The 25,279-nt window shown below is 44.3% G+C and overlaps 1 protein-coding gene across 1 annotated transcript; it reads right to left on the minus strand.

The window, feature by feature from the left end:
• Positions 1–4,725: 4,725 nt before the first annotated feature.
• MAEL (maelstrom spermatogenic transposon silencer) lies at positions 4,726–24,994 on the minus strand. Its single transcript, XM_090059172.1, has 12 exons — positions 24,788–24,994; positions 24,260–24,346; positions 22,066–22,168; positions 17,718–17,873; positions 17,137–17,178; positions 15,749–15,876; positions 14,848–14,902; positions 14,594–14,735; positions 12,864–12,926; positions 12,239–12,371; positions 11,411–11,486; positions 4,726–9,018 (listed from the first exon to the last, which is right to left on the minus strand). Exons 1-12 carry the CDS (start codon positions 24,917–24,919, stop codon positions 8,906–8,908), a joined length of 1,230 nt encoding a protein of 409 aa, XP_089915298.1. The 5' UTR covers positions 24,920–24,994; the 3' UTR covers positions 4,726–8,905.
• Between the last annotated feature and the right edge of the window lie 285 nt (positions 24,995–25,279).

Below are 25,279 nucleotides of genomic sequence, written 5' to 3' on the forward strand. Positions count from 1 at the left end.
GTGTTATCTGATATCAAAGAGGAATTCTTCAGCAATTAATCAGCTTTTTGAAGGCTCTCTGCAGGGACCCATTGTAATCGGTCATATATACTTAAATCACCCGGATTGCTACTGATTGTTTTGAGGAAAAAATGCAAGAGGACTGGTAGTGCAGTATCAAGAATCTGACAGCTTCCAAACACAGGGATCCATCTGGATGCTTCTTTGCTTGTTCATGTAAGCAGGCTGCAGGTGCCTTGTTTGTCAGGGATTTGCAAAGTGGGCATTTCTAATCATGCATCATCCCAATTTCATGAGGATGTGATGCATGCAACAAGTCCTTTCTCTTCTTCTAGTTCAGGGCTGTCCAACTGGTGGCTTGCAGGCCCCTGCAGCCATCTCTTACACTGCTGGTAGAGGAGGTGGTGGTGGTGGTGGGGGGGGTAGAGTCCATATGCACTACCCACATGTGCCATGCACTACCTGAGCAGCCCATGCAGCAGGGGAGGGATCCTAGTAGGCAGTACTTTGCTGATGCTGCCCCACAGTGGGGAGGGAGAGGAGTCTCAAAGGCCTGACCCTACAGCATATAGCTGGTGCATCATGAGGCCCAGGGGAAGTCAGACATTCCTGCTCTAGTTTCTCACTAAAATTAACCAACTTGGACCAAACTAACAGGGGACCACAAGTGGAATCTATCAAATAGCAGCATGTCAATATACAGACATAGCGTGCAAACCTGTATGGCAACAGTAGAAGCCTCCTGGGGCATTCTCAGTACTTGGAAGGATGGCCCCTGCCATGGCTATAGAGCTCTACTAGTTCAAAGAGCTTGCAGGTACTTTCTTAGATCACTCTGATTTTGGTATCTAGGGTGGGTTACAGGAAGACAGGAAGCTATGGAAAGTCTAAGTCATTAACTGCTAGTGCTAGTGACTCATTTAGATACTATCAAACCATAGGTGGAGACAGAGGTAGCTGCTGTTCCTCCAGCATTGCTTGCTGCTGAAGGCTGTCTGGCTTTGTTGTGGGTTGCTTAGCCAACAGTGTCTCAAGCTTCTCTGGCTTTCTTGACTTTTGGGAAGACTACCAAATTGGAGCCGAGAAGACAGTTCCCTTTATGGCAATGGGGGCGGGGGGGGGCAAACTTTTTGCCAGGTAGGTGTGCCACAAATTAAAACTCACACCTACCCCAAGTGCTGTCTTTTCTCTTTCCCAATCTGCTACTCAACTTTTCGCTCCCTGACCAAGATGCTACTCTGCTTCCTGACCTGTACTCTTTCCCTGATCTGCCAGCCCTTTCCCAAATCTGTGCACCACAGAATCTGCCTATGCTACTTGTGGCACCCATGCTAGGAGTTGGTTCTCCCTGCTTTATGTCATACTATAAGGGTATTAGCTAGGTTGAAGTTGATCAAACCACCACCTTTCTTATCTCATTTGAAGTAGGACTCCTCAGACTCCCTAGGGCCCCTTCTCCAGCGGCAGGGAAAACGGGCATCAACCCATTTCTTGTGTAAATGAGATCGGCAAGGAAGATGGACAATACTTTCTTAAAAATCACTTGTGTGGAGTAGTGTGGTCCTGTTAATAATGCTGGACATATCTTTGGTGCAGACAAAATGTCTGGTTCTACTATTCACTTGTAATTCGGACCTTTGCTATACCTCTGCCACTGTTGCCAGGGAACTGAGCTAAAACACCAGGTCTTCCTTTCTATGGTGGTTGCCTGGCTAACATTTTCCAACTTCGAAGCAACAGCAAATTCTGAAATAGCTTCTTGGGGGGGGGGGGCTAGGGACAGACATTACACATAAACCAGTTTAAGTGATCAGAAATTGATTTAAACGTGTAACAGAACAGAAGTTCAGGGCACATAAACCAGTTTGAAAATGGTTGAAACCAGTTTGAGATAAACCTCGTTGAATGTAGTAATCAGAGTTAACTGGTTTGAGTCAAATGAATTTATGCAATGTGTGCCCCTGGGCCCCTCCCTGGTTTAAGTTAAACCAGAGTCCCCCAGCATCCTGGCATGCTCTCTGGGCTGGGCAGGGCTCAGCTCTCTGCTCCAGAGCCGAGCTGGCCCCTCCCCTCTGCTTCCTTGCTGCAGATATGGCAGAGGCTACACATACAGTGGGGTCAGCCTAGTTTCCTCCTGCTCTCCCCCTCCACACTCCTTGCTAAGCAGGGATCCCCCCTCACCTCTACTTTACACAGACACCACTCAGCATTTGCTAGCATTACCACATGGTGGCTACCATCTGTGTCATCAGAGACAGGACAAAGGCAGAAAAGGAATGTCAGCTTAGGGCTTTTTGGAGCTAATCAACGGGTAGCTGGTAACATCCCTCCATTCTTTCCTTGGAAAAGCTGTTTAAGAAGAGCTTGAACTAATGGAGATAGGCTGTTTTTGTAATGGGCTGATAAACACCGAGTTAAGGGTAATAAAACAATGTGTTATCAACTCCCTACTGGGCTTTGGTTGGGGGTGGGGGGGAACCTCCTCCCTAATCAGAGGGTCCGACTGGGACCTGGCCACACCCTCCCCTCCTCAGCTTAGCACAGTGGAATGGAAGGGAGGGGAGGGCTGCTCTAGTGCCTCCTGGCTTCTAGCCTGAGCCACTGCAGTCATGTGCCAGCATTTCTTCAGTCCAGAGGGTAAGTCTGTATGCTTACAAATTGGTTTAGCCTAGCCAGGTTAGACTAACCTACAAAGATTGAATCAGTTCAGGCTCAGGCTTTTTCAATGTTTGTCCCTAGACTTGGAGCCTGTCTTGTTTGAACTGTTAGTGTTCACTCTGAAGTGATCCCACAGACCATTCAGATGGCTGCAGCAGAATCAGATCTCCTGAACTCGTGAATGTTTGAAAAGGCCATTTAGTCTCTTCAAAATGGAAAGAAGGCTGAGGGAAGAGATAATAGAGATCTTTAACAACAGTCAGCAACCTTTAAAGACTGCAGTCTGGAATGATCCAGTTAGGACCAAGCCGCTGCTGCCACCACTGCCCCACTTTTCCATAATGGCAACATGGGGAGAGCTCCTGCAGCTGTCACCACCAAAGCTCCACATCTGAAAGCTATAGGTTGTGGACCCCTTATCTACAGAACCATGAAGGGTGTAGACAAAGTGAATAGGAAGCAGTTACTTACAAGTCCTGGAATACTAAAACTAAGGGGCACTCAATGAAATATGCAGGAGACAGTTTTAAAACTGAAGGGGGTTTTTTTTGTTTTGTTTATGAAACATAGTTCGTGTACAACTCATTGCCACAGGAGGTAGTAAAGTCAGCTAGGTTCAAAAAAGGACTAGACTAATAGATCTATCATCCATAAATAGCTATTAAACAGAAGAATTAGGGATGTAACCTCTGAACTCCCTAAAGCAATGACAGTAGATACCAAGGAGGGTATGACTACGGATAGCTCATTCTTTGTTCATACGCTCTCTCTAAATCATCTACTACTGTCACTGTTAGAGCTAAGAAAATTCTATGTCAGATCACTGATCTGTAGAGCCACGTATCCTGAGATCTTCCAATGAAGATGTCAAACTGCACACTAGCTAGATTCCATCCAGTTGCTTTCTGAGGTTACAGGGGACTTAAGTATGTTTGTGGTCCTTTATGCCTTTTACACAGAAACCTGGAGGGAGCACCCAGTGCAAGTACAGTACACACCTATTTTGGAATACAGTAACCTTAGCAAACCAGTACAGAATATTATCAGTTAATCTGATGAAGCCAATTCACTGCCCATGGAACAAGTTGCTTGTCTCAGTCCATCTCCTAGGGTTGTGTGTTCACCTCAGAACTGCCATCCTTAATAGCCATCTCCTCAGAAGAGCCTGGGGCTGGACAGACTGCAGTGAAATTCCTCTTACACCAAGGGGCAGATCCTCTAAGACTGGTCAAGGTATATTACTAGAGTTGTATAGGGAAAGCCTCACTCTGTTGTGTAGCTAAACTTAGTGTCCATGTTTACCAGTTTAGTACCAATTTCTCCAAGATCTTTGACTCTGATGTTGTTTCTGCTATGTCTACCTATAGAAGTGGCACCACACACTTGTGCACAACAGCTGTAGCAGTAATACAGTAATGAAATATCTTGTGCAATTAATATCCAATTACTTGTAGACAAGTGGACATAGGCTAGGACTACCAACTTTACATACACATTTTTAAACCAGCTGTCCTGAAAAAGATTTGCTGGTAGTTTCAATGTGCCTCATTAATATTTGCTAAAGTGTTACTAAGTAACTCATTTCAAATATAGCTCAGTACTTATAAACCAAGAACACATCTCACTGTATAATTATAATTAATATGGAAGGCAGACAACAAAAGAAACCCCCCAGATGGAGTTGAGACAAAGAAGAAAATGGTCAACAGCAATTTATGCTTTGTCTTCTTTCAGAATATATTAGAAAGAACGGATGACCAAGTATTAGGAAGTGTTTTGGATTTTTTTAGATGCAAGGATAATTTCTCCCATTTACCATAAAAGAATATGCTTTATTTCAAATAGCAGAAGTTTATTTCTCCTCTCAAGTTTTGCTTAATGACATGTATGATCCTGAATCAAATAGCAGCACATGCCTGAAAAGTGCTATACTGACTTACACTCATGACCTTCAGAATGAGAACAGTTTTTCTATGCCAACACTCTTCTAATACAGAGGGGGAGGTGGTGGCATGTGATTAAGCAATTTATTCTATTCAGTTAAAAATCAAAGAAAGTGGTGTTAGCTTTAAACTCTTTGCTGTTCACTAATGTGGAAAGTACAATATTTGACTATTGTCTGCATATGTAGAGGTTGCACACCTACATAAGTCATACCATCTGGCACATCTCCCCTCTAAAAGCCAGCTTTAATTAAACTATGTTAGTCAGGTCTGAGTCACTGCCCTCATGCTATTGTGGATTGTCACCTGGCTCAGCCCAGTGACACTAGTGTATAAAAAGATTCAGCTTGTTACTTACATGCAAATATTATAAAGCTATCAGGAAGAGAAGGGGTTCAAAATACTCCAAGTACCATACTGACTTCTATTCTGTTTTTTTATTTCCCCAAACTTTCAGTAACCCTGTCATGCAAGTTCCTATAAGCCTCCTAATTTTAACTGTGCCTGAGCAGTGGTGCTGTTGGCCCCCATTATGTATGCTCCCTTGTCTTCCACTCTGCATTAGTGACAAGAAATATTGTCTCTTAAACTGAATCAAACAGATTTTTTAATACAGTAATGAGATGTCAAGCCATATGCGAACAAGACCGCTCCAGCAACAGAAGACTTAACTGTGTTCTCTTACGCCTATTACAAGGGCATCTCCATTACAATGTAGAGTAGCAATAAGAAAGGACACTATATTCAGTACATGCAAAACATTATTTACATGTATTCTGACATACATTACATTACTTGGTTTTGCTGGACATTATAGTAAGAAACCTCCTGCTCTACGGAGTTTAGAGTGCTCTTGCTACACATAGTATGGAACTGTGTAAGGTATAGCTTCATGCAACTATAAAGCATAGTTACAAAGAGCAGACTTGTGGGAACCATAGCTCTGGATTTCTCACAGCTGTGAGAGAGAAGTCAGACCAATAAGAATGCTTATTCTGGGTATTTAATTAGGGTACCTGATTGAGACTGCAAACCACAACTTTAAACAAATATAATCAAAACGGTTCTCAAAAAAAGGGCCCAAACACCTTAAGAAAATGTGAGCTAACACAGAACTGTCCACCTTCTAAGTGGGTGGGGGCTGAATCTTATATAGACTGTCATGGGGCACTCCCGCGCCCCGCTCCTAAGGAGACACCACCCCGGGAAGGGGAGAGGTGTAGCAGGGCATCAGGGCGCCTGCTACTAGCAGGAGGAATAGGGCTGCTGAAGCACCCTGGAGCAACACAGATGGGGGTTGCTAGGGCAACCAGGCAGGTCATGTGGCCAGGAGGGGGCAGGGCCAGGCCCTTATAAACAGCTAGGCCAGAGCCTAGCTTGTAGTTCCCTTCTGGCAGGGGCAGGGGCTGAGCTGAGCTGAGCTGAGCGGCCAGAGTTGGGGGCTTGCAGCCTTACCTTGCTGACCAGCTGCAATGATGCTAGGGACGAGAACACCCTGACGGGAGGTAGGGTTGGGAGCCCGAGAGGGGCTCGGAGTTTACATTACGAGCAGGGAGGCTCTGTGGTGATTGTGTTATAGCCAGTTGGCTCGGCTTGTGTTATAGTTACACTGGAGGACCGGGTGAGGCCTCACGGGAGCTCCCCAGCAGCTTGGGGGTTCCTGGTGCCCAGCAGGGGCACAGTGCCCGTGGGGCACAACTGTTTGCGCCAGGTGGCGCAGGGTATGGGTTTTGGTCCCCAGCCCATGAGGGCGGCAGTTTGCCCAGTGGGGCAAACGACCCAAGAAAGGGTCAAGGGGCCAGGCATGGCTATGGCCACCTGAGCCCAGGCGCGGGAAACGCGAAGCGTGAGAAGCACAGTACAGGCCCCGGAGAGGGCAAGAGAGGTGCGAGGAGCGCAGTCAGAGACCCCGAGAGGGGCGAGAGGAGCTAGGGCGGCAGCTACGTGCCAGGCCCAGGGGCGCCAGTGACGACGAGCCAGGCCCAGGGGCGCCGGTGACAGGGCGATGGCGAGCCAGGCCCAGGGGCCCCAGGCGGGTGACGAGCCCAGGGTGCCAGAGGGAGAGCACCCGAGGGGCAGGGGACCGTACAATGTCCCACGGAACAGCTGCGAGGCTTGGGGCGTGCTAAAGGGGAGGTTTGGAGGCACGCATTGGCCCATAAGGCTGGGGTGAGTACCCCACTTTGGAACGGAGGTGATCCCAGCAAGGTGTCATAGGGGTAAATAGGCAGCCTCCCATTCTGAACCTCAACAGCAAAGACGTGGCGGGCGAGTAGAGGGTGCCGGATCACCCTAATTGGCACAGCAAGGGGGCGCTAGCGAGCTCACGGCCGCTCACGGGCCCCACCCCGTGACATAGACCATGGATCCTCCCTTGCTCCATGTAGCAGAGGCAGGAACCAAAAGCTGGAGGAGGAAGGGTTGCTCAGAGACCTCAGTAGCAACAACAGCTGGAGTGGTGAGAGCAGCAAACAGGGTGAGAACCTCTTGTGAGCTGCAGGCTGCCAGTTGAACAGCCCTGGACTAATTTAACAATGATGTAGTTGCAAGTTGAAGCTTGAATGGAGACAAGCTCTCAGGTGTCACTCAAAAAATAAGTGATCAGGCATATCAAGTATTTCCAAGGGTTTCATTCTCAGAGTTCTATTTTCAGAAGCTTTATAGTCTCCTACCTGGTGAAGGTTCATCAGGTAGAATGACATCCTCTGTAGAAAAGGTCATAGAAATTTTGAATCGTACAAAGACAATTCACAGGAATATAAACTGGTCCGTCAGGCAGAAGATAAAGCTAGTTTTGAGTAACACACACACACTCTCCAAGCTCCTTAAGAGTAAGGTTAAATATTAAAGGCTTAACTACTTGATGAGAGCCGTGTTTTTGCTACTTAACAGGGATATGAATCCATTTTGTAATATGCCAATTAGTTGCTATGGAAACATCATACAACAGCCACTTTAGTTGGAAGAAGGTGTAAAAGCAGCTCAGGTAAACCAGACAGGATTGTTGTGGACAATACTTTTATTGGACTAAATGGATGGTTGGGAAAGATTTAGATAAGTTTTTGGGTACAAGGCATGCCTCTCTAGGTTTCTAAAGAAACTTGCTTAGTACCCAACAGCTTGTATATTTATTTCTCTACTATGATCCACGAAAAGGCATCACCCATTTAAAAAAACAAAACAAAACAAAACTTCAAAACTCTTGCCTCATGCACATTTCCTGGACTATTACAGCTACAATATCACTTCAACACTTAAACTCTTTTTGCCCTTGATAATTAATGAACAGAGGCAACTGACTAAAAAAATTAAATAGCATTCAGAACGAAACAACTTCCCAGTAAACTGATCAAATATCCCTTTGTTCCTTAAGGTACAGAATCTAGTTCCTTAATAGAATGCAATCACTTTTCTCAGTTCTGTCTTTCACTGTTACTGGTACTCAAATAATTTTGACCAGCATTATCCCACACCTGCTAACTTTGAAATGTAAAGAACACTACTAGGTTCAGAATTTTTAAAGAAAAGATGTTATAATCTATTGTCAGGAATCTTAAGGTTTTAAGAAACAGATGACACAAGATTGTTATGTCAGTATAAATACAAATTAAAAAAAAAAAGCACAACACAAAAGACAGTGTTATTTTCAGCATCTAAATCAAAAAACAACAAAAAAAACCCCACAGCTGGCAAGACTTTCCAGTAAAATTTATGGGGGGGGGGAAATGCAGCTTTTTCAAGAAAACACTAAAAGCAACAACAACAAAAAATAAATCTGCGGGCAAGGGACAGCCTGAATTTATAGCAGCATTCCCTCAGGAATACTTCCCACATTGCCTTTTATCCATCCACTGGGAATTATTTTCACTTTAAGATTGGAAAAATCAGTCAGCAACTACTGACCTGTCTCCATAATGTCCAAGAACAGAGGGAGCGAGTGTCTGTAGAAGAAAATGGATGGATAGACAGGATAGGACACAATAACAAAAGGAAGAACAGAGGTAAGTGTACAAATAAAAGCTATTCAACCAACTTGTTTGCTATTATATTAAACCATCAGAAAAATCTAAACACACATAGCCACTGACTATTATTACCACCACCACTTTCTGCATCTGTGCTTTTACTGGCAATGAAACTAAAACTGAAGTGATGCCTTTAGTCAAGAAAACAAGAGGTTGAGATGTTAGGATTTTACGTAAGAATTAACAAAGCAACTTCTCTCAAGCACTACCCCACACTACTATTCTAGCAACAAGACAACAGAAACAGAGCTATCCTAAATGAGGTTAGGAAGTAGGGTTTCAGCTGCTGGAAGACTTGGGTACATTGGAGAAGTTTTCCAGAAAGCGAACAACTCCTCTTCCTTTCCCAGTGTTTTTTCCACATGGCATCTTCACTCCAGAGGGAGAGTCACCTATGAAATGAAAACATACATTGTACAAGTCAAGTTGGCATTTAAAGAACACAAGTGGAGGAAACTTCTCTACTTCTTACTGCTGCAGTTGAAATAGGCTGAGAAGAACTTGTTAATTATCGTATATACTTCCAAGGAAGAGACTCTAGGTATTGTTTACTGGCCTTAATGTACACCAAGGTCACCTTTAAGGGACATCCTCTTTTCTGGAAAGGCCTGACGTTGCTTGTTGGGTCAGTGCAGTGTTGGGTGGGTCAGGCTAGTTTACAGAACTAGTATTTTTGCCCACTGTCTCCTATCTTGTACTTCAAAAGCCAGACTTTCCTTTAGGAAATGACAGCCACACACAAGATCGATTCTTTTTTACATTGATAACTAAACCAGTCATGGACACCGATTTAAGTGTACTAATTCCAACCCCTACTGCATTCAGCCTATTTTCAAGGGGGAGTGAACTGCACCAGTGCAAGCTGTGGTTCATCCCATCGATTAAAGGTGGTTGCATCAGTTCAGTGGCATTCTATCCAGTATATCAGCACCTGAAGACAGGGAAAATCTCAGATTGGACATAGTCATTCCCTACAGATGCACAGGAAGCCATCTTTTGATGCATGAACAGTGTGTTGAAGTGATGTCTGCTTGCATCTACAAATAGCTTAAAGAAACCCCTCAGAAGAATGAGTTGTCATTCACTGCAGGACTGACCCAAGATACAAACAATGACATTAACTATTCTGGAGTCTTTACTCTGCCGTTGACATTTAAGTATAATGTCTGCCATGGGCCTAAGTTGAGAATAACCATTTAATTGTGTCACAGTGTAACCTGGCCGTATGTACATGCAACTAATGGTGCAACAAAAAGCAAGACGAGCCAAAAAATTATTACACACAAAAAGAATGTAATAATTTTATGGCTGGTTTCCATTACAACTTAAAATGAATGTATGGCCTGGTAGACTGTCCCAGTATTCAATGGCAACTGATCACTGGGGCTTAAATTGCCCTGGTAAGTCCCTGGATCCAGCCAAGAATCAGGTGATTGTCAGGTACCTTTGCTGGTGCAGAGGAAGCCTATCATCATCTTGGGTTCCCCCTGCACTGGCAAGTAGGGTGTAACTGGGGTCTGATCTACAATCTCAGAATCACATCTGGCATGGTAGGAGGTGCGACTGGTGGGACTGTGGATTGGGTACCAACATGATTTTAACTGAATGCGTCTTAGATGAGGTCTTTTTGCCATTTAACATTTCTGTTGGTTGTTCAAAAGCCTGCGTAAAAGCATCCACAGCTTATATCAGGAGTTAAAAGCAACTCTTGATCAAACTAGTGTTAAAGAAAACACTGGTGTTTAGATTTTTCTTAAGAAAGTCAATCCACCTGCACTGAACACAATTACTGAACTTCAAATAGAAGTCCCACTGTCTCTTCCCCCAAACTCAATTCTACTAAAGGTAGCAAGTTTAAGCAGAAATAGGCATGATATACTGGTACCTGTGCACAGGTAACAAGTCTCCCCACCCCACAATTATTTAAAAAAATGTTAAAGAAAACTCTAATGGCATGTCTTAAGCAAATGCCATGCATTACATTTTATACTGCAAGCAACTAACTCCTTAAGTCAAAACTTATAAAATTGGTACTAAATGATGCAAAACCATTTAAACTGTTTAAAAGCTCTTGCAGACTAACTACCCTTGATCTGTCTGTTCAGTTCCCCTTAGGCAACATTATGCTTTGGGATTTAGAGAAAAAAAAGTTGATTTGCCTGCTCACAAACTCAAACTTTAGCTTATGCACTTTCCATATGATAAAGTGTTTTTATCATATGGAAAAGGTTACACAAAACGAAGATTTTTTCAACAACTTTAGTGTTTACGGAGAGTTATGTTAGAATTTCCAATGAAATGGTTATTCACCGAGTTCTCCCATCCTATGTGTTTCATAGTGGATGAAGTGTTTTGAAGATATGTACATGAAGCAAGGTTACCACGGAGAGTTCTTTCATTCCTGGTGTATACTAGCAGAAGGAGGGCAGTAGAAGGCTGCCTAACGGAGTGCTGAAGAGACTGGACCCAAGGAGAATTTCTTTGCTGTGGAAATTCTGTCCAGTAAAACAAGCCCCACCCCCCACCCCCTTTTTATGCATACGCATGGGTTCATTAAAAGGTTAGTATCACCCATCTCAGGAGTTTAGGGAAAAAAAGTTTACAACAGTACACAGGGAAGATCTGAAGCTGTACTGTCCACAAGATAATGGGATAATCATAAAACCCATCTACTTTGCCCAGAAATTTGAGTGGGCTAAAAACAGAACAAGGACTGTGGTGCAGCTGTCTGCTGGTCTTAATACTCATTCTTTCCTCTTCCAAACACAAAAGCCTCAGACTCACCAGAAGAGAAAGATCCTTGATCCTGAACTGGAGAAGTAAAATATCTGGTAGACCAAGGATCTTGAGCCCTCAGTTTCTGTAGGAGGAACAAATATAAAAATACCCTCAAAATTATTAAATGCCTTCATATAATGCCAACTCATGATACTCAGCATGACAGGCAGAGATGCAGGCAATACTGTACTATTGAATATCTGGCTGTCTGTATTTGCATATGGCTTAAGTAGTTTAAGAAGCAGAGACACTTAACCTAGAAGCAGCTGGGGGAGGAAGGGTGCATTGAAAATGACCCACAGTCAGATCACAGCCAGATGCATAATATAACAACGTATGGCCAGAAAGCTGCATTTAACATACCAAGGCAAAATCTCAGTGCCCTGACAAATGAGGAAGATTTGAAAGAGACAGGAAGTCTAATGTCCTTATAAAAACAGAACCATAGGGCAAGAAGGGACCTCAAGGTCAGCTGGCCCAACTCCCTGCATGAACTCCCTAGAGTCTTCACTGTCTGATGGTTCATTAGTGTGTGCCATATGCCTATACATGCAGTCCAGCTACCCATTCACAAGTGTACTGAGAGTTCACACCTGATCAGAAAGGATCCCACTACCAGTGACCTCCACTGAGAAGTGCACTTTGCAGATGGCCTGCAGTAAGCTTCAGAAACCTGACCAGCCAGCTAGTGGAGAATATTCTTGATAGGGCAGCATCAGCCAGGGCATTTACCCATCTTCATATTACAGTCTGATATTGGGAGGTTAGACACCCAAGACAGTTAGTTACATTAGTCCAAAATACATTCGCCATCAATATATAAAAGAAGCTAACCTGGAAACGTCCAGCATCCAGTATTGCCACCTTTGGACTTGGGTTATTGCTAGATATACAGTCTTGCAGAGGTAGGTGAGCTTCGGTCAGTGAGATTCCATACACACTGGCCAGAGAACTACTAATACAATAGCTACATAGACCAGAGAGATAGGAAAAAAGAGAAGAGTTTTACTGGAATGATGTGTGTTTCACCCCACCTCCCCACCCAAATCTGGATTTTCAGGCAAGGGTGAGAGAGAGAGAGAGGATCAGTGAAAAAGAGGATGCTGTTTCAGGCAAAATATGGATGCTGAGCAAGAACAATTCATTCTTATAGGGAATGTGTTTTATTTAACAAGATAGCAACACTTTAGTCCAGTCACTGGGTTACCAGGCTACATTTCCATGCGTGTCACTGTTACCGCACAGTTACATTGCAATGTCATCATACTGCTAACATTCAAATGACAGGAAGTTTTAAAAAAGCCACCACCACACTACTGAAGGGCTGTCACTAGGAAAAATGCTAAGACTTTGGAACCACATTAAGAGTCTGAGAAGTCAAAGGCATAAAACTACAGAGGAAGAGTTAGTCAAAAATTAAGTTTCCAACATGTTGGAAACAACTCTTTTCAGTACTCACGTAATTTTCTTGCAGGATGCTAAAGCACAGATTAGAATATCATTTTCCTCATGCCATTTGCACCTAAATGCAATAAAATTCTGGGTTCAGTATGGAGCAATTGGACCCTGATTAAGATGCATGCAGTCTAACAGGATTAGAAGCTTGTTGACTGTTTCTATCCCTTTCCTCCTAGTTGCCTACTTTCATTGTCTTTGTCTCAGTGTGCAAGTACACAGGATAAATTTTACAAAGGTTACATGTTATCTAGCTGTAGCACGAAATTTGCCCCCTGTTTTTCTCCATTAAATGCACTGTTTACTGCTGCTGTTTGAGAAAGAGCCACATAATATAAGGGAAACTGCCCCAAACACCTAAAAGCAGCAACACTGACCAGAGAGTATTTTCAAATGCTCAGACAATCACAATACATTTTTATCCTATACTCTTTCGGTTAAATTATGTAGTCTTAGTTACTTCCAGCATTCTTTCCACTATTGTGCTATTTTTAAGTTGACAGTGTCACTTTAAGCATCATCCTTTAGGAAACAGGGAACATAAAGATGAAGAGTAAATTTGATTAGGATTCAGTTTTAACATATGGCATTTCAATTATAGTAAGGGAACATTCATTTAGAAAAACTAGATCTAATTTTACTCTTTGGTAAAGTTCTGCGAACTCAGTTAAATCTAAAGGTATTCATGGATGAAGAAGAGCAGAACTCGATTAAACAGAAACACTGCAATAACATTTCCTTCATTCATATTCAAGCTATGATCCAAGGGCAGCCATTCTTTTTGACGACTGTGTCACAGGGCACTTAGGTGCCTGCTCCTAGAAGAGCAGAAACTGCCTGGGGAGAGCCCAAAGAGTCAGACAGGAGCCCAGATGCAGGTTGCCATGGTAGCTAGCTAATGAAGAAACTGGCCTGCACCTGCACCTGGCCGGAAGGGGCAGGCCCCTGGGCCCATACAAACCCCAGGACAGGGACTAGGGAGTTCAGGTCTCTGCTGGCGGCCGAGGGAGAAGGAGCCCTCCTAGAGCAAGTGAAGGAAAGAGGCCTAAGTTCTGCTTTGGGTAATGCAAAGGGGCCGAGCACACCTTATGTGGCTTATGTTATGTTATAGCCCAGGGGCTTATGTTTGGTTGTTGTTTTATAAAACCGGTAGCTTGGGTGAAGATATTTAGGAAAGGAGGCGGCCTCATTTGGGACCCACTTTAGAGTGGGGACCCTGGTGCCAGCGAGGGCGCAGAGAGAAGACAAGGGAGCCAATTCACAGCAAGGCCCAGACTGGACATCAATGCCATCTGTGAGGCTTGGGGCATGGGAAAGGGGCAGTTGGAGCCACACACATAGGCTGGGGTGTCCCTGGGACATCTAGTTTGAAACAGGACCTACAAGGGGTCCCAAACCCATGGGGTTCAAGGAAATCCATCAGCACCGTGGCCAACAGAACGTGAAGGCAGCCTCCCTATATTACAAAATAGATCAAGATGTGGTGGACGAGAATAGAGGGTGCCCATCAGGCTGAATCGGTATGGTCGAGGGGCCTTAGGAGATCACAGCCATCCTTAGGGACCCCATTCCGTGACAGACAGCAGAATCTTACCTAGCTTATAGTAATGGAACGTGCAAGGTTTATGTATGCAAGGTACATGGTGTGGGGGAGAATGGGAGGGCACAGAATTTACAGCACAGGACCAATGCATATATTTTTTCACTAACTAGGAACAATCCGTGCTGGTGTACCTCGTGTTACTGGAGTAATCCCAAATGGAGACATCCAGTTGGCTGCGAACCCAGGTCTTCGAGGGCTCCTTTTGAAGTTTCTGCTGGTACAATTCCACTACCAGATCTTCCACATTCCGGAGCTCAAACTTGTTCTCAATGCCTATCATTCAGAGAATGTAGTCAAGAGGTGTATCAGCAGATTGTACAATAACAGTAGCATAAAACCGACATTACCAAGAGACCAAGAATCCTTGAAATAGTTAATGCCTTACCTGTTTTCTTAGCCATGTGCTTCAGACACCAGTTAACTCTGTGCCAGTCATTAGACTAGAAGGAAAGAAGTATCAGTAGTATATACAGAATACAGTATACCAAGGCCTCCCCATCCTATTCCCATCCTTAACACACTCTTTGCCACTAATTTAATTCTTGCATAATAGACAGTTTTACAATTGTGGTAGCTGAGCCAGAAAATCAACCCCACTTCCATGCCAGTCTTTCATTTATCCTGGAGACATCTTGGACTCCAGGCTTATTTTAGAAGTTGAGCTGGTAATACAGATAAACTGGCCAAGTGCTATCGGATATTAGCTTACATGGGTTTTCCCCATAACTTGGTATCAAAAGCTCTATATCATCTACAGTTTTTCCTACTGGCATGAATGGATCCATGCATAGTAATATTTAAACCATTTGACACAGTTAGCATAGATACTGACAGCCAACATTAGCAGCCATTAAATAAAAATGTCACCCACCACAGTTAAAAGCCCGGTACAAAACAAAGACTTCACTATCATTTTGAAGCTTCTCAGAAACCACCACTGGCTTTGCTTGGTTAGCAACTCAGCAAAAAAAAAAAAAAAAAAAGAAAGCCAGCAGAAGAAAGCAAAAAACTAACTCAAGAACAGAATTATCCTGAAATGTTATTTTCCTTTAAGAGGTGCAAGTACAAGAAAACAGTTACTCTGCATTGGAACTAGGAAAGTGAAATCTTCAAAAACGGTAATGGAGCAAAGAATAGATGCTCCTATCCTTCTGCTACTCATTAGATTTTTACTAGGAAACACTCCTCTTAGTCATCAAATAAAAGTCTGATTAAGAACTTTGCTTTGAACTAATACTATAGGACTTCTAGAAAAATGCTCTAAGTCTGGAGACACTAGATCATACCTTACAGAACACTGGTGGCCAGCTACCCCGGTTTGGCTGGACAAATTTGTAGAGTTCATGCAATACAAGAGGATAAGCAGCATTTGAGAGTTCAAAGCCAGAAACAGGAATTTTATGAGTGGCATCACCTAATGGAGGTAAAGAGGAAACAAGTGAGAACAGAATGCAAAACCTGGACTTTTTTTTTTTTTTTTTAAAAAGATTTGCTACCTCAAGTCTTTGTACTAGTATCCAAAAGGTAAAACCTATCAGTTTCAGACACTCATTAGAATCTGACCTTCAACAAAAACCCTCTTATTTTCCCAAAATAGTGATGCTTTGGGACTGTGAGCTTATTCTGCCTTTAAAGATCAATTATATAAATATTTGAAGAAGGAAGAAACAATTAAGTTAGATCCTAATTGTTAAACTTCCTGTTCTTCAACACAACAGGAAAGAACTATGAACATGCACACTAGTCAAAGGGAGGAAGGGAAGAAAAAAAAAAAAAAAAAGGTGAAACAGGCCATGTGAAAACAGCAGGGCTAACTGACAGTAGTAACATTTAGCAATGCTGCTAAACATACTGATATTTACTTATTTATTATTTGTATTTATAGAACAAAAAAAAGGTATAAAACTCTCAAAATCTGAGGGTTCTCAATCTGACTTGAGGATACACTTTTTGATGGAGAGCCACCACTAGTAGGATTAGCCAATTGGATACAAGCCCTCAGCATATTTGCAAGTGCTATTTGCTTTTTAAATCCTTTTCTTGTTCAGCATATGGTTTAGGATTAAAAGTGGTCACTGGGACTGCCATAGCAGGCCACATGGGGTTACTTTTTCTTAAGATTTTTACTCATTTTAGCACCACCTTCCAGCCTAGAGATTTTCACTGCATGATTTTTATTACCAATTATATCACTATATGGACACATTTCAACTGTCACTGAAAGTCTGTAACCTCCAAGATGGACCTTAACAGCTGTGTAACACTGTACAAAAATGAGCCAGTTTATGACAAAGATCAAGCTAAATGGCATTTCAGGTAGAAGGGCAGCATATAAGCAGCTGACCATGATTAACAGGAATGCAAATTTGAACAAAACATACTATCATTTGTGAAGAACTTAAGCATTCTTTAAAGACCAGTTTTGGTTTTGTTTTTTTAAAAGGAAACAACCAAATAAACAACCAAACAAACAAAAACAGATTCTGGTATATAAGAAGCTATGTGAAATCATGCAACTTTTCCTCTGTTGCTCTACTCGTTCTTTTTACAGTTAAATGCAGAGTTCCCAGGACAAACATCATAGTAAGACAGTTATGACTGGTTTAGGCACAGCAGTGAGACACCAGATTCTGTCCATCCTTACATCCCATTACTTTCCTCTTGTAATACTCACTTGCAGCCTGGCAGTGATACCGAAAGCCACATGGTACCTCTTCTGCAAAAAAGCAGAAGAGAGAAATATGCATTATCAAGCAAGCAGCAGATACAAGAACTGTAAGCTATGAACTATACTTTACTATAGTTAGTTACTGTAGTTACCCATCTTCTTTGTCCTTGTATAATTAAACATAAATATCAATTATCTATGCACATTTGGATAGACCCTGACTGCCACATTTTACAGGCTGTTGCATAACAGTACATGGGTCCCTATCAACTGCACAGCACCATTAATCCCAATGCACAAGATTGTGCAAAATCCTAACTACACAGCAATAACTTCTTCTAAAGCACTTCACCCGCCAGGTTTTATTTTACTCTTCAAATCTTCAGTCAGTTCTGATGACAAGGGTCATTTTCTACACATACAAACAGAGGACAGCACTTGTTCAGGCAGAATACCTAACCTGGAAATAAGAAATTGCCTTTATTTTGGAAAGCTGAATGGGTCTTACAAGAATTGGATTTAGCAAGTCTCCATCCTGCTCCCAGATAACATAACAAGTTTCCACCCACCTGCTCCTTATTACTCACCAGACACTATGAAGCAATGGAAGTCAGCAATTATACCATCCTGCAGCGAGTATTTGACGCAACCAATCTCACAAGGGAGGAAGCGCTGCTCACAGTGAGAGGGCAGTTCTCCGTGGCTGAGAATGTTCAGGAAATAAAAACTGTTCCCAAGCACAGCTGAAAGAAGAAGTTACTTTCAGAGTTGCTAAAGGGGAGAGCCAGCCTTCCTCTACCCAGTTGGTCCCAGTCAAGAACCAGTGTCCCATTTTACTGGGACAAAAGCTACTAAAACAGACAGAACAACAGTTAGATGAAAGATGCACATAGGAAAAAAGATATATGACAAGATAACAGCAAGACATACAATACTTGCGCAAAAGTTAAGGCACTGGAAGCCCAATTTATCTCCTACTTAACTAATTTCAGATATTGTTCTTTTGTAGATATCAGGGAATAGTTATGAAAAACCAGCAGTGGCCTAAAAGCCATCAACCACCACTGTCCTCCAAATGACCCTTACTTCCCCCATCATCAGTATGGAGGGACAAGAAACATACATACTAAAATACTTCCAAGTAATAGGTTCCAAGAATACTAGTTAACTGGCTCCTCAAACAAGCCCAGCTTCCACAGTCTAATAGCAAAAAGCAAAAAAAAAAAAAAAAAAAAGAGGCTGACCAGAGCCATTCCTTCCAGTATGGAAAGGATGGATTATATTTCCACTTCCCTCACCATCTCTCCCCTTCCTGTTTCCTCTTAAAGAGGTTTGCTTGGTGGTTACACAAGTTATACACACTGATTTGTTGGTTGACTGTTTAGAGTAGGGGAAACCTCATCAACTTCCCCTAGGCCAAATGCAGACCCACCTTTGGCAGGGAAGCAAGTGATGTCAGGGAGTTATGGAGGCAACTCAGCTGTCACTTCACCACCACCACAGAAACAGCTTCAGTGTGGCTCCACACACCAGTATTTGATAGTAGCCTCACCCCTACTTGCCCTGCCCTTGAATTCCTGGCCCCTCCAGGAGCTCAATAGGCTGAAGTGGCTCCTTGACCCAGATCTGGAAAGTGATTGACATCCCTTGTTTAAAACATCTTGCAAATATTATTAACATTTTTTACAGGCAAGCTCATACTACAGAGGTAGTGCTTTTACTCTCAGAGGTGAGTTTCAGAGCATGTTGTAAGGGCTAACAATCAATCTTTGGAAATCAACCTTTCTGTACCTAATGAGGTGCTGGCCAGCTAAAAGTGGCATTGATCCTCCCTACTTAGTATTTGCATAATTCTAGGCTCACAGGTTTATCATCCAATAACCTTGTACTCACCTCCTACACCTAATATAAAGCATACAGACTGTAAGTGGGGCAGCTCGGCAGTCCCTGTGCTACGATCTACCCAGGCACCCACACTGATCTAGAAGTCCATATAGCTTACTCCTTAGAGGACTTCTGACCCGAAGGCAGGCTTAGTCAGCACTGAGTCCAACCCACTCTACACCAGACTTTTATATCATTCCTGCAGTGCTGGCGTTGGTTGCAAGCATATCAACCCAGCCCAGCAACTCTGTAACTCCTTCCTCCTTAGGGGCTAGCCAGTCCATGCCACTACACATGCTCCTGCTTGAGACCCTTTCCAGGGTACTTCTCTCCCTGCATACATCCTCCCCCCACACCCCACAAGAAAAAGTCTGCACAGAAGTGGACCTTTTTAAAACACTATGATGGATTCAGAAGAAAGGCTGCAGGAGCAGGGACCACCATATAATGTGGGGTTTCATCTCCTTCATGATGTGTAACCAGCAGAGGTGCTTGGTTACAAACTGGGGTGCCTTGGCTAGGAGCTCAGACTCCTGTACTAGAGGGATCCCCACCTCTACCTCTGGTTGCACCTCCTCCAAGGGCTCCCCAAACCCAGAGGGCCCTTCTTCAGGATAGTCCTGTGCTAGAGGGGTCCCACTCCCTTCCTTGGGCTGCATCTTCTCAGTGGACTTCTGGGGTTGTCCCTCTGAACTCTCGACCTCTCATATCCCCATGAAGGCTGCTGGTGGACTAGGTGTTGGGGCCAGTGCTTATCCACATTGTGGAAGGGAAGATGTGGCCACTTTATGAGTTCCTCAAAGCCTTCCCAATCTTGGCTGAAGACCACAAGGTAGGTTAAGGAGTCTGCCGGGCCTACCAAGCTCAGCTTTGTGAGCCTTTCCGCTGACAACAGCGCCCAGGCTCGGGATAGGGTTTTACATCCTCATGGATGCCCTTGGGGTCCAGGAGTAGGGATTTTCTAATAATTGCTTAGGCACATCTCAAATTCACCAAAGCTATTAACGTAGTGCCTTTACCATGACTGGAACCATCAGTTTTGCAAACTGGAAGGCCTGAGCCCATGCTTCCGCCATCCATATTTGAGATCCAGATCTACTCCGTGTGTGGGCAATCTTGAGGCAGCCACAGGCGAAACCACCTTACGGCTAGAGGGGGAGTTCCCCTGGGTGCGAGGTCCCCTGCTTCCTGGCCCTTTTGGTGCTGGCTGGAGTCAAATCTTCTAGTTCAGGGAAATGGGCTCACGGGTCCCCATCCTAGGTCAGTGGAGGCCCCAGTCTCCAGGGTTGAGGGTTCCTTGCCCTGACTGGAAATGCAGCTCCAGTTGGCACTCCAAGTACTCCGCTTTGTCTGGCTGCCTGCCCTTGGAGCTAGTCTTGGGCCTCAACATGTCCAGGTCTTCTTGGAAGTAGGCCCTCCAGAGGGTTCTACTGCCAGGTATTGCTCCATCAAGCCTTTGCCACCACCTTGGGCTGATACCACAATACCCAGCTTCTACCCCCAAGGGGCGGTATTCAGACGACCGTTCAGGAATTACCTCCTCCACCTGCTTCCCCATCCCATCATCCAGTTTGGATCAGTGCCAGCTCCAGTCCCTCAACTGCTGGGCAAGAAGGCAGGGTCAGCCTCAAGGAAGGTAGCACTCTATGAAAGCACTATCTGAAGGTCTCATCTGAAGTGTTAAGGATGTCCAGCACAATTGCTTTCACTTCCTAGTAATTCACAAACGATTTCAGCAACAAGATCCCATTTGGTCAGCAGGACTGTCTCGGATAGGTACAGAGACAAGGTCACTGCCCGTTGCTTTGGAGGCTATTGTTTGGCAGCTGTAACTCTCAAATGTCTCCAGCATAGTTAGGGGTCATCAGTTGGTCCCATCTTGGTCAGCTGGATGGGAATGTTCTGACCTGTAGCCAGCTAGAGGGACACTGTTGGTCCAAGTGGTTGCTATAAGACCCCAGTCTTCTGCAGTAGCTGTTGCCACTAGGTCCTTAATTACTTTCTGCTGTTGGACAGTCATCTATTCCAGCAGCATTTCCATCTTTTCATATCCATGGTTTGAGGGTTGGGAAGGGCATAATGGGACACATTGTCTGTGATTTGTAGCAGGGGTTAGGTTCACTAGATTGCCCACATTCTCCTAAAAAAAAAAAAAGGTAATGAGCCACCTGGTACCTCTGTTATAGGCTACCTGGCACCTGCATTGACAGGGGTGATGCGTAAGGGGTGTACACAGGTGCACATTCACCCCGAGCATGGCGGTGAACACCCTGCAAAAAGGCACTGTTGACACTGTCAGCAGTGCCTGTGGGTGGTTGCCGCTCACCACCCCACCAGCGGCGTCTGCGGGTGGTCCACAGTTCCCTGCTTACCACCACTGGGTTCCTGCTGCCATGCCCCACCCAGCTGCCAGGGGCACATGCCGTTCATGTACACTGACTTGAGAATCCAAATGGATTACTCCTCAGGGGGTGTTTGACCAGGAGCCAGGTTTAGGGTCAGTGCAAGGAGGACTCGGTGCTGACCAACTCCTATCTTTTATACCACTAGGCCTGGCATTGGCTGCAAGCACACCAGGGCAGGGCCAAATCAGCCCAGTAACTTTAACCCCTTCCTCACCAGGGGCTAACCAGTCCAAGCCACCAGATACAAGCCTAGCTCAGGCCCTGTATGTCCCCAGTGAAATAGCATTTCTGTATCATTTCTACTACCATGAAATAGTTTCTAATCCTTTCAAACCTTAAAGGCCATATTCCATCCTCAATACATGCATATGGATCCTATCAAGTTTAGTGGGAGTTATGGCACAGAACAGAATTTGACCCAAAGCATTGTGAATTACATTTATATCACAAAGGACATTTATTATGACAGGACAATGACAATCCTAATTTTTACCAGGTCTGGCTTTTGCCAGCATATGTCTAATAGATTTGAATATTTGTTTTTTCCCCCCATTTCCTTCAGCTAAGCCTGAAAAGCAGCTTGTAAGTTATTTGTATAAATGAACAAGATTATGATAAGAATCACATTGCTTTCAAGTTACTCTACCTTGATCATTCCTCCCTGGAAGATTAGCGGCATTTGGAAGAGTTGGGCTTTTCTGTATTCGGATGGGCAGGTGTGCAGGAATCGGAGAAGTGTGACTGGACAGCTGGAGACAAGAAAGGTAGTTGAATATACTACCAATTCTGCTCCTACCAAACCAGGAGAGGACCACCACATAGCTCAGGGCTGTCCAAATGGCAGCCCGTGTGGGTTAATGTGGGCTCTTACTCAACTGCCACCCCTGATTGCTCTAGCTGCTGCTTCTGCAGCCAGGGTCTCTAAACACCCCCTTCCACCCTTAGCTTTTGCTTCCAGCTCTGGCCCTGGGAGGCACAGAGCTCACACTACCAGGAGACCCTCGTGAAGTGCAGTGAGAGAGCTGAGGTAGAGGGCTGCCATCCACCCACATTGCAGCTATTTGAGTCTGGAATGGGTCACACCCCCTCTGGCCACAAGTGCCATGTGTATGTGTGAAGGAGGGAAGGGGTAGAGCTGTGCATATGTTACAGGGGAAGGTGGTATAGTCCAAGGGTCCATGGCTCACTCATAGCTGCTTAGAATTTGGACAGCCCTGACAGGCCTTGATTCACCCTGTATAAAAAGCATGAAACATCTCCTTGTAGCCCCTCTTAACCTTACTGTGTTCTGCAGTCTCAGTATGAACCTGCAGACAGGACAAACATGTTTTCTCTTCTTGCACAAAGGACTTCACCTTAGAAGTAATCAGTAAGTCTTAGAAGTTTGTCTATAGATCTCTAAAGTACTAAAAAGGTGGAGAGACTATATCCTTCATAAACTGTGCCTTTTGTGCTATGATCAGTGGCAATCCAGAAAGCTGTAGTTCGAAAAGAGTGCATTCTACCAATGGTAAGAAACTAGAGAAATTCTGTTTGCCCATTCCTTGATGAGACACCAAAAGCAATGAATTATATCAAACTCATACAGTATTTCTACAAATCACATTCCCCTTTTCTGCCATGTAAGAGAGATAGGAATTTTCACAGGATTAGGTCTGCTCTCACATCTGCAGTCTCTTCCAGTTAAGGAAGCATGACCTAGGGTCTCCAGTGCACTAATCTACTAATTTCTTCAAACCAGGACCATCCAGGACAGATACTTGGCAGCACTTAACAACTGCAGAATCACCAAAACATATTAGTATTAGAAACAACAGCTATTACCATTACTTGCAAGATTTTAAGGGCATATTCACCTCATTGCAGGCACACAATTTGCATGATACGCGAGTAAATGCAACACTAGCGGTAAGCAAACCACATGGAAGAAAGCAGGTTCTGCCTGAGCATTTAATTGCTCTCGCACAGAGAAATCTGCAATGCCATTTTAAAGTAAAGAAGTTATAAGGCTTGGGAGCTTGAACCCAGTGGGCATGTAAGACAACAGAAAGCCACAATAAAAACATGCTACTTGACAATGTCAAGAGAAAAACAAACTTTTTTTTCTGAAAACGTAGAGGCACAAACTGTTAATCATTTCCTAGTTAACTGAGGTTATTGTGGCCATTTGCCAAGGTATCAACTTAACACTTACTCAAAGAGCAAAGCTCATCTGAAAAAAAATCAAGTGAAGCTTCTATTAATACAGGTATTGGTTTCCATTTATTACTGCATATATAAACAGTGTAAATTGATAAAAGCCAAATTTGCCTCCACTAATCTGGTATAAAAAAAGCTGAATTTTGGTTAATATGGTGCAACTGTTTTACAACCACACAGTCCCTACAGCTCCTAGTCCAACTGCCTGTCACCTTCAGCCTCAAGTACTTTCACAGCAACTATTTTAACACTTTTTGTCACCATCACTGTTAGTCTGAGTGTAGTTTAGTTCCAAAGCCCTGGTAAAGTACACTGCTGTAAAAGCTTGGAACAATAAAATTCAGGCTCTCTTCCACTTCAGAACAAATGCATGGCGAAAGTAACTAGATAAAATAGTTTTGCACTGATGATTAGTTACGAACATTTCTGGGCTATGGAAAAAAAGGAGCAAAGTCTAATCGCGGCAGTAGTTTTGGTCTGTTTATTTTAAAAGATGTTAACAGACACCATTTAGGCTTTTGCAAGTTTACAGTGTAGTCCTCTACCACAAATGTGGACCGATCCTGGCTCCTGTTCTGCTCTCCCATCCTCCAGAATAGAAGCATGGAATCTGGGTGGACCAAAACTCTCTCACCAGTTACCTGTTTTCCTGATGCATCAGTGGATTTTGCCGATTTCCACTGACGAGCCATTTCTGTATATTTCTCCTTTTCATCTTCAGTCAGCAGCTTTGAGTAAAATTAATTGTTACATAAGTTAGTTCCTGCTAATAGGGTAAATGCATTTCACAAAGCAGAAAGTTCTTTGACTAGCAGACGGGACAATACAGCATTGCTAATCAGAGGCTGGAGTGGGGTGTTATATCAGGCAAAATACACCTTTCTAATGGTACCAATATTTTTATTCTTTGGCTTTGATGGGAGAGACAGATAGGACTGTCATTCTAAGAAGGAAAAAGAACTCTAGAAATGTAACTCAGGGAGTGCATCTATTTTATTTTTGTCTTTCATTTCGAACAGATTTGCGTTCCCGGGCCCGCGTGGGGGTGGGGTGAGGACTGGGCTGTGAGGTCGTTACCAGCACAAGGGCCTGTGCCCGTCTGGGGGCCACATCCGCCCGGGCGCTTCGACTATTAGAGCCCCTTCCCCCCAGGGACCGCCTGCGCTCACCGCCCAATCCTGGGAGCAGTAGGGGATGGCGTCAGCCACGCGCGCGACGGGCAGGCCGAGCCGCCGCAGCTCGGGCAGGCGGTGCAGCACGAAGAAGTAGTAGGCGTTGCGGGCGCCCTTGCGGTTCGGCATGGCCGGACGCGAAGCCGCAAAAACAAAGCACGCAGAACCTCCTTCTGGCTCTGCTTTAGGCGCCGCCGCCGCTCATCCTCGCCCTCTCGCGCCTCAAAGAGCCAATCGGCGGGCTTCCAGAGCAGGCCCAGCCTTCCCTCTTATTGGCCACCGAGCGACGCGGCCCAAGAGGGAACATCCAATAGGAAGGGGAAGGGGGGAGGCTAGAGTGAGGAAACGCCTTATCGCCCCAGGGCATGCCGGGACTTGTGTTATTTGCGTCCTTCTCTCAGCGCCCCTCTGAGTTGGGTGCAGGTACCGCGTGCTGAGCGTGCCTATGGAAGCCGGGCTGCCTGCGGGCGCTTAACCCACTAGCGATTG

The sequence above is a fragment of the Crocodylus siamensis genome, chromosome 1 (assembly GCF_052110815.1).
Source record: "Crocodylus siamensis isolate JL-2025a chromosome 1, ASM5211081v1, whole genome shotgun sequence".
Taxonomy (NCBI): Eukaryota; Metazoa; Chordata; order Crocodylia; family Crocodylidae; genus Crocodylus; species Crocodylus siamensis.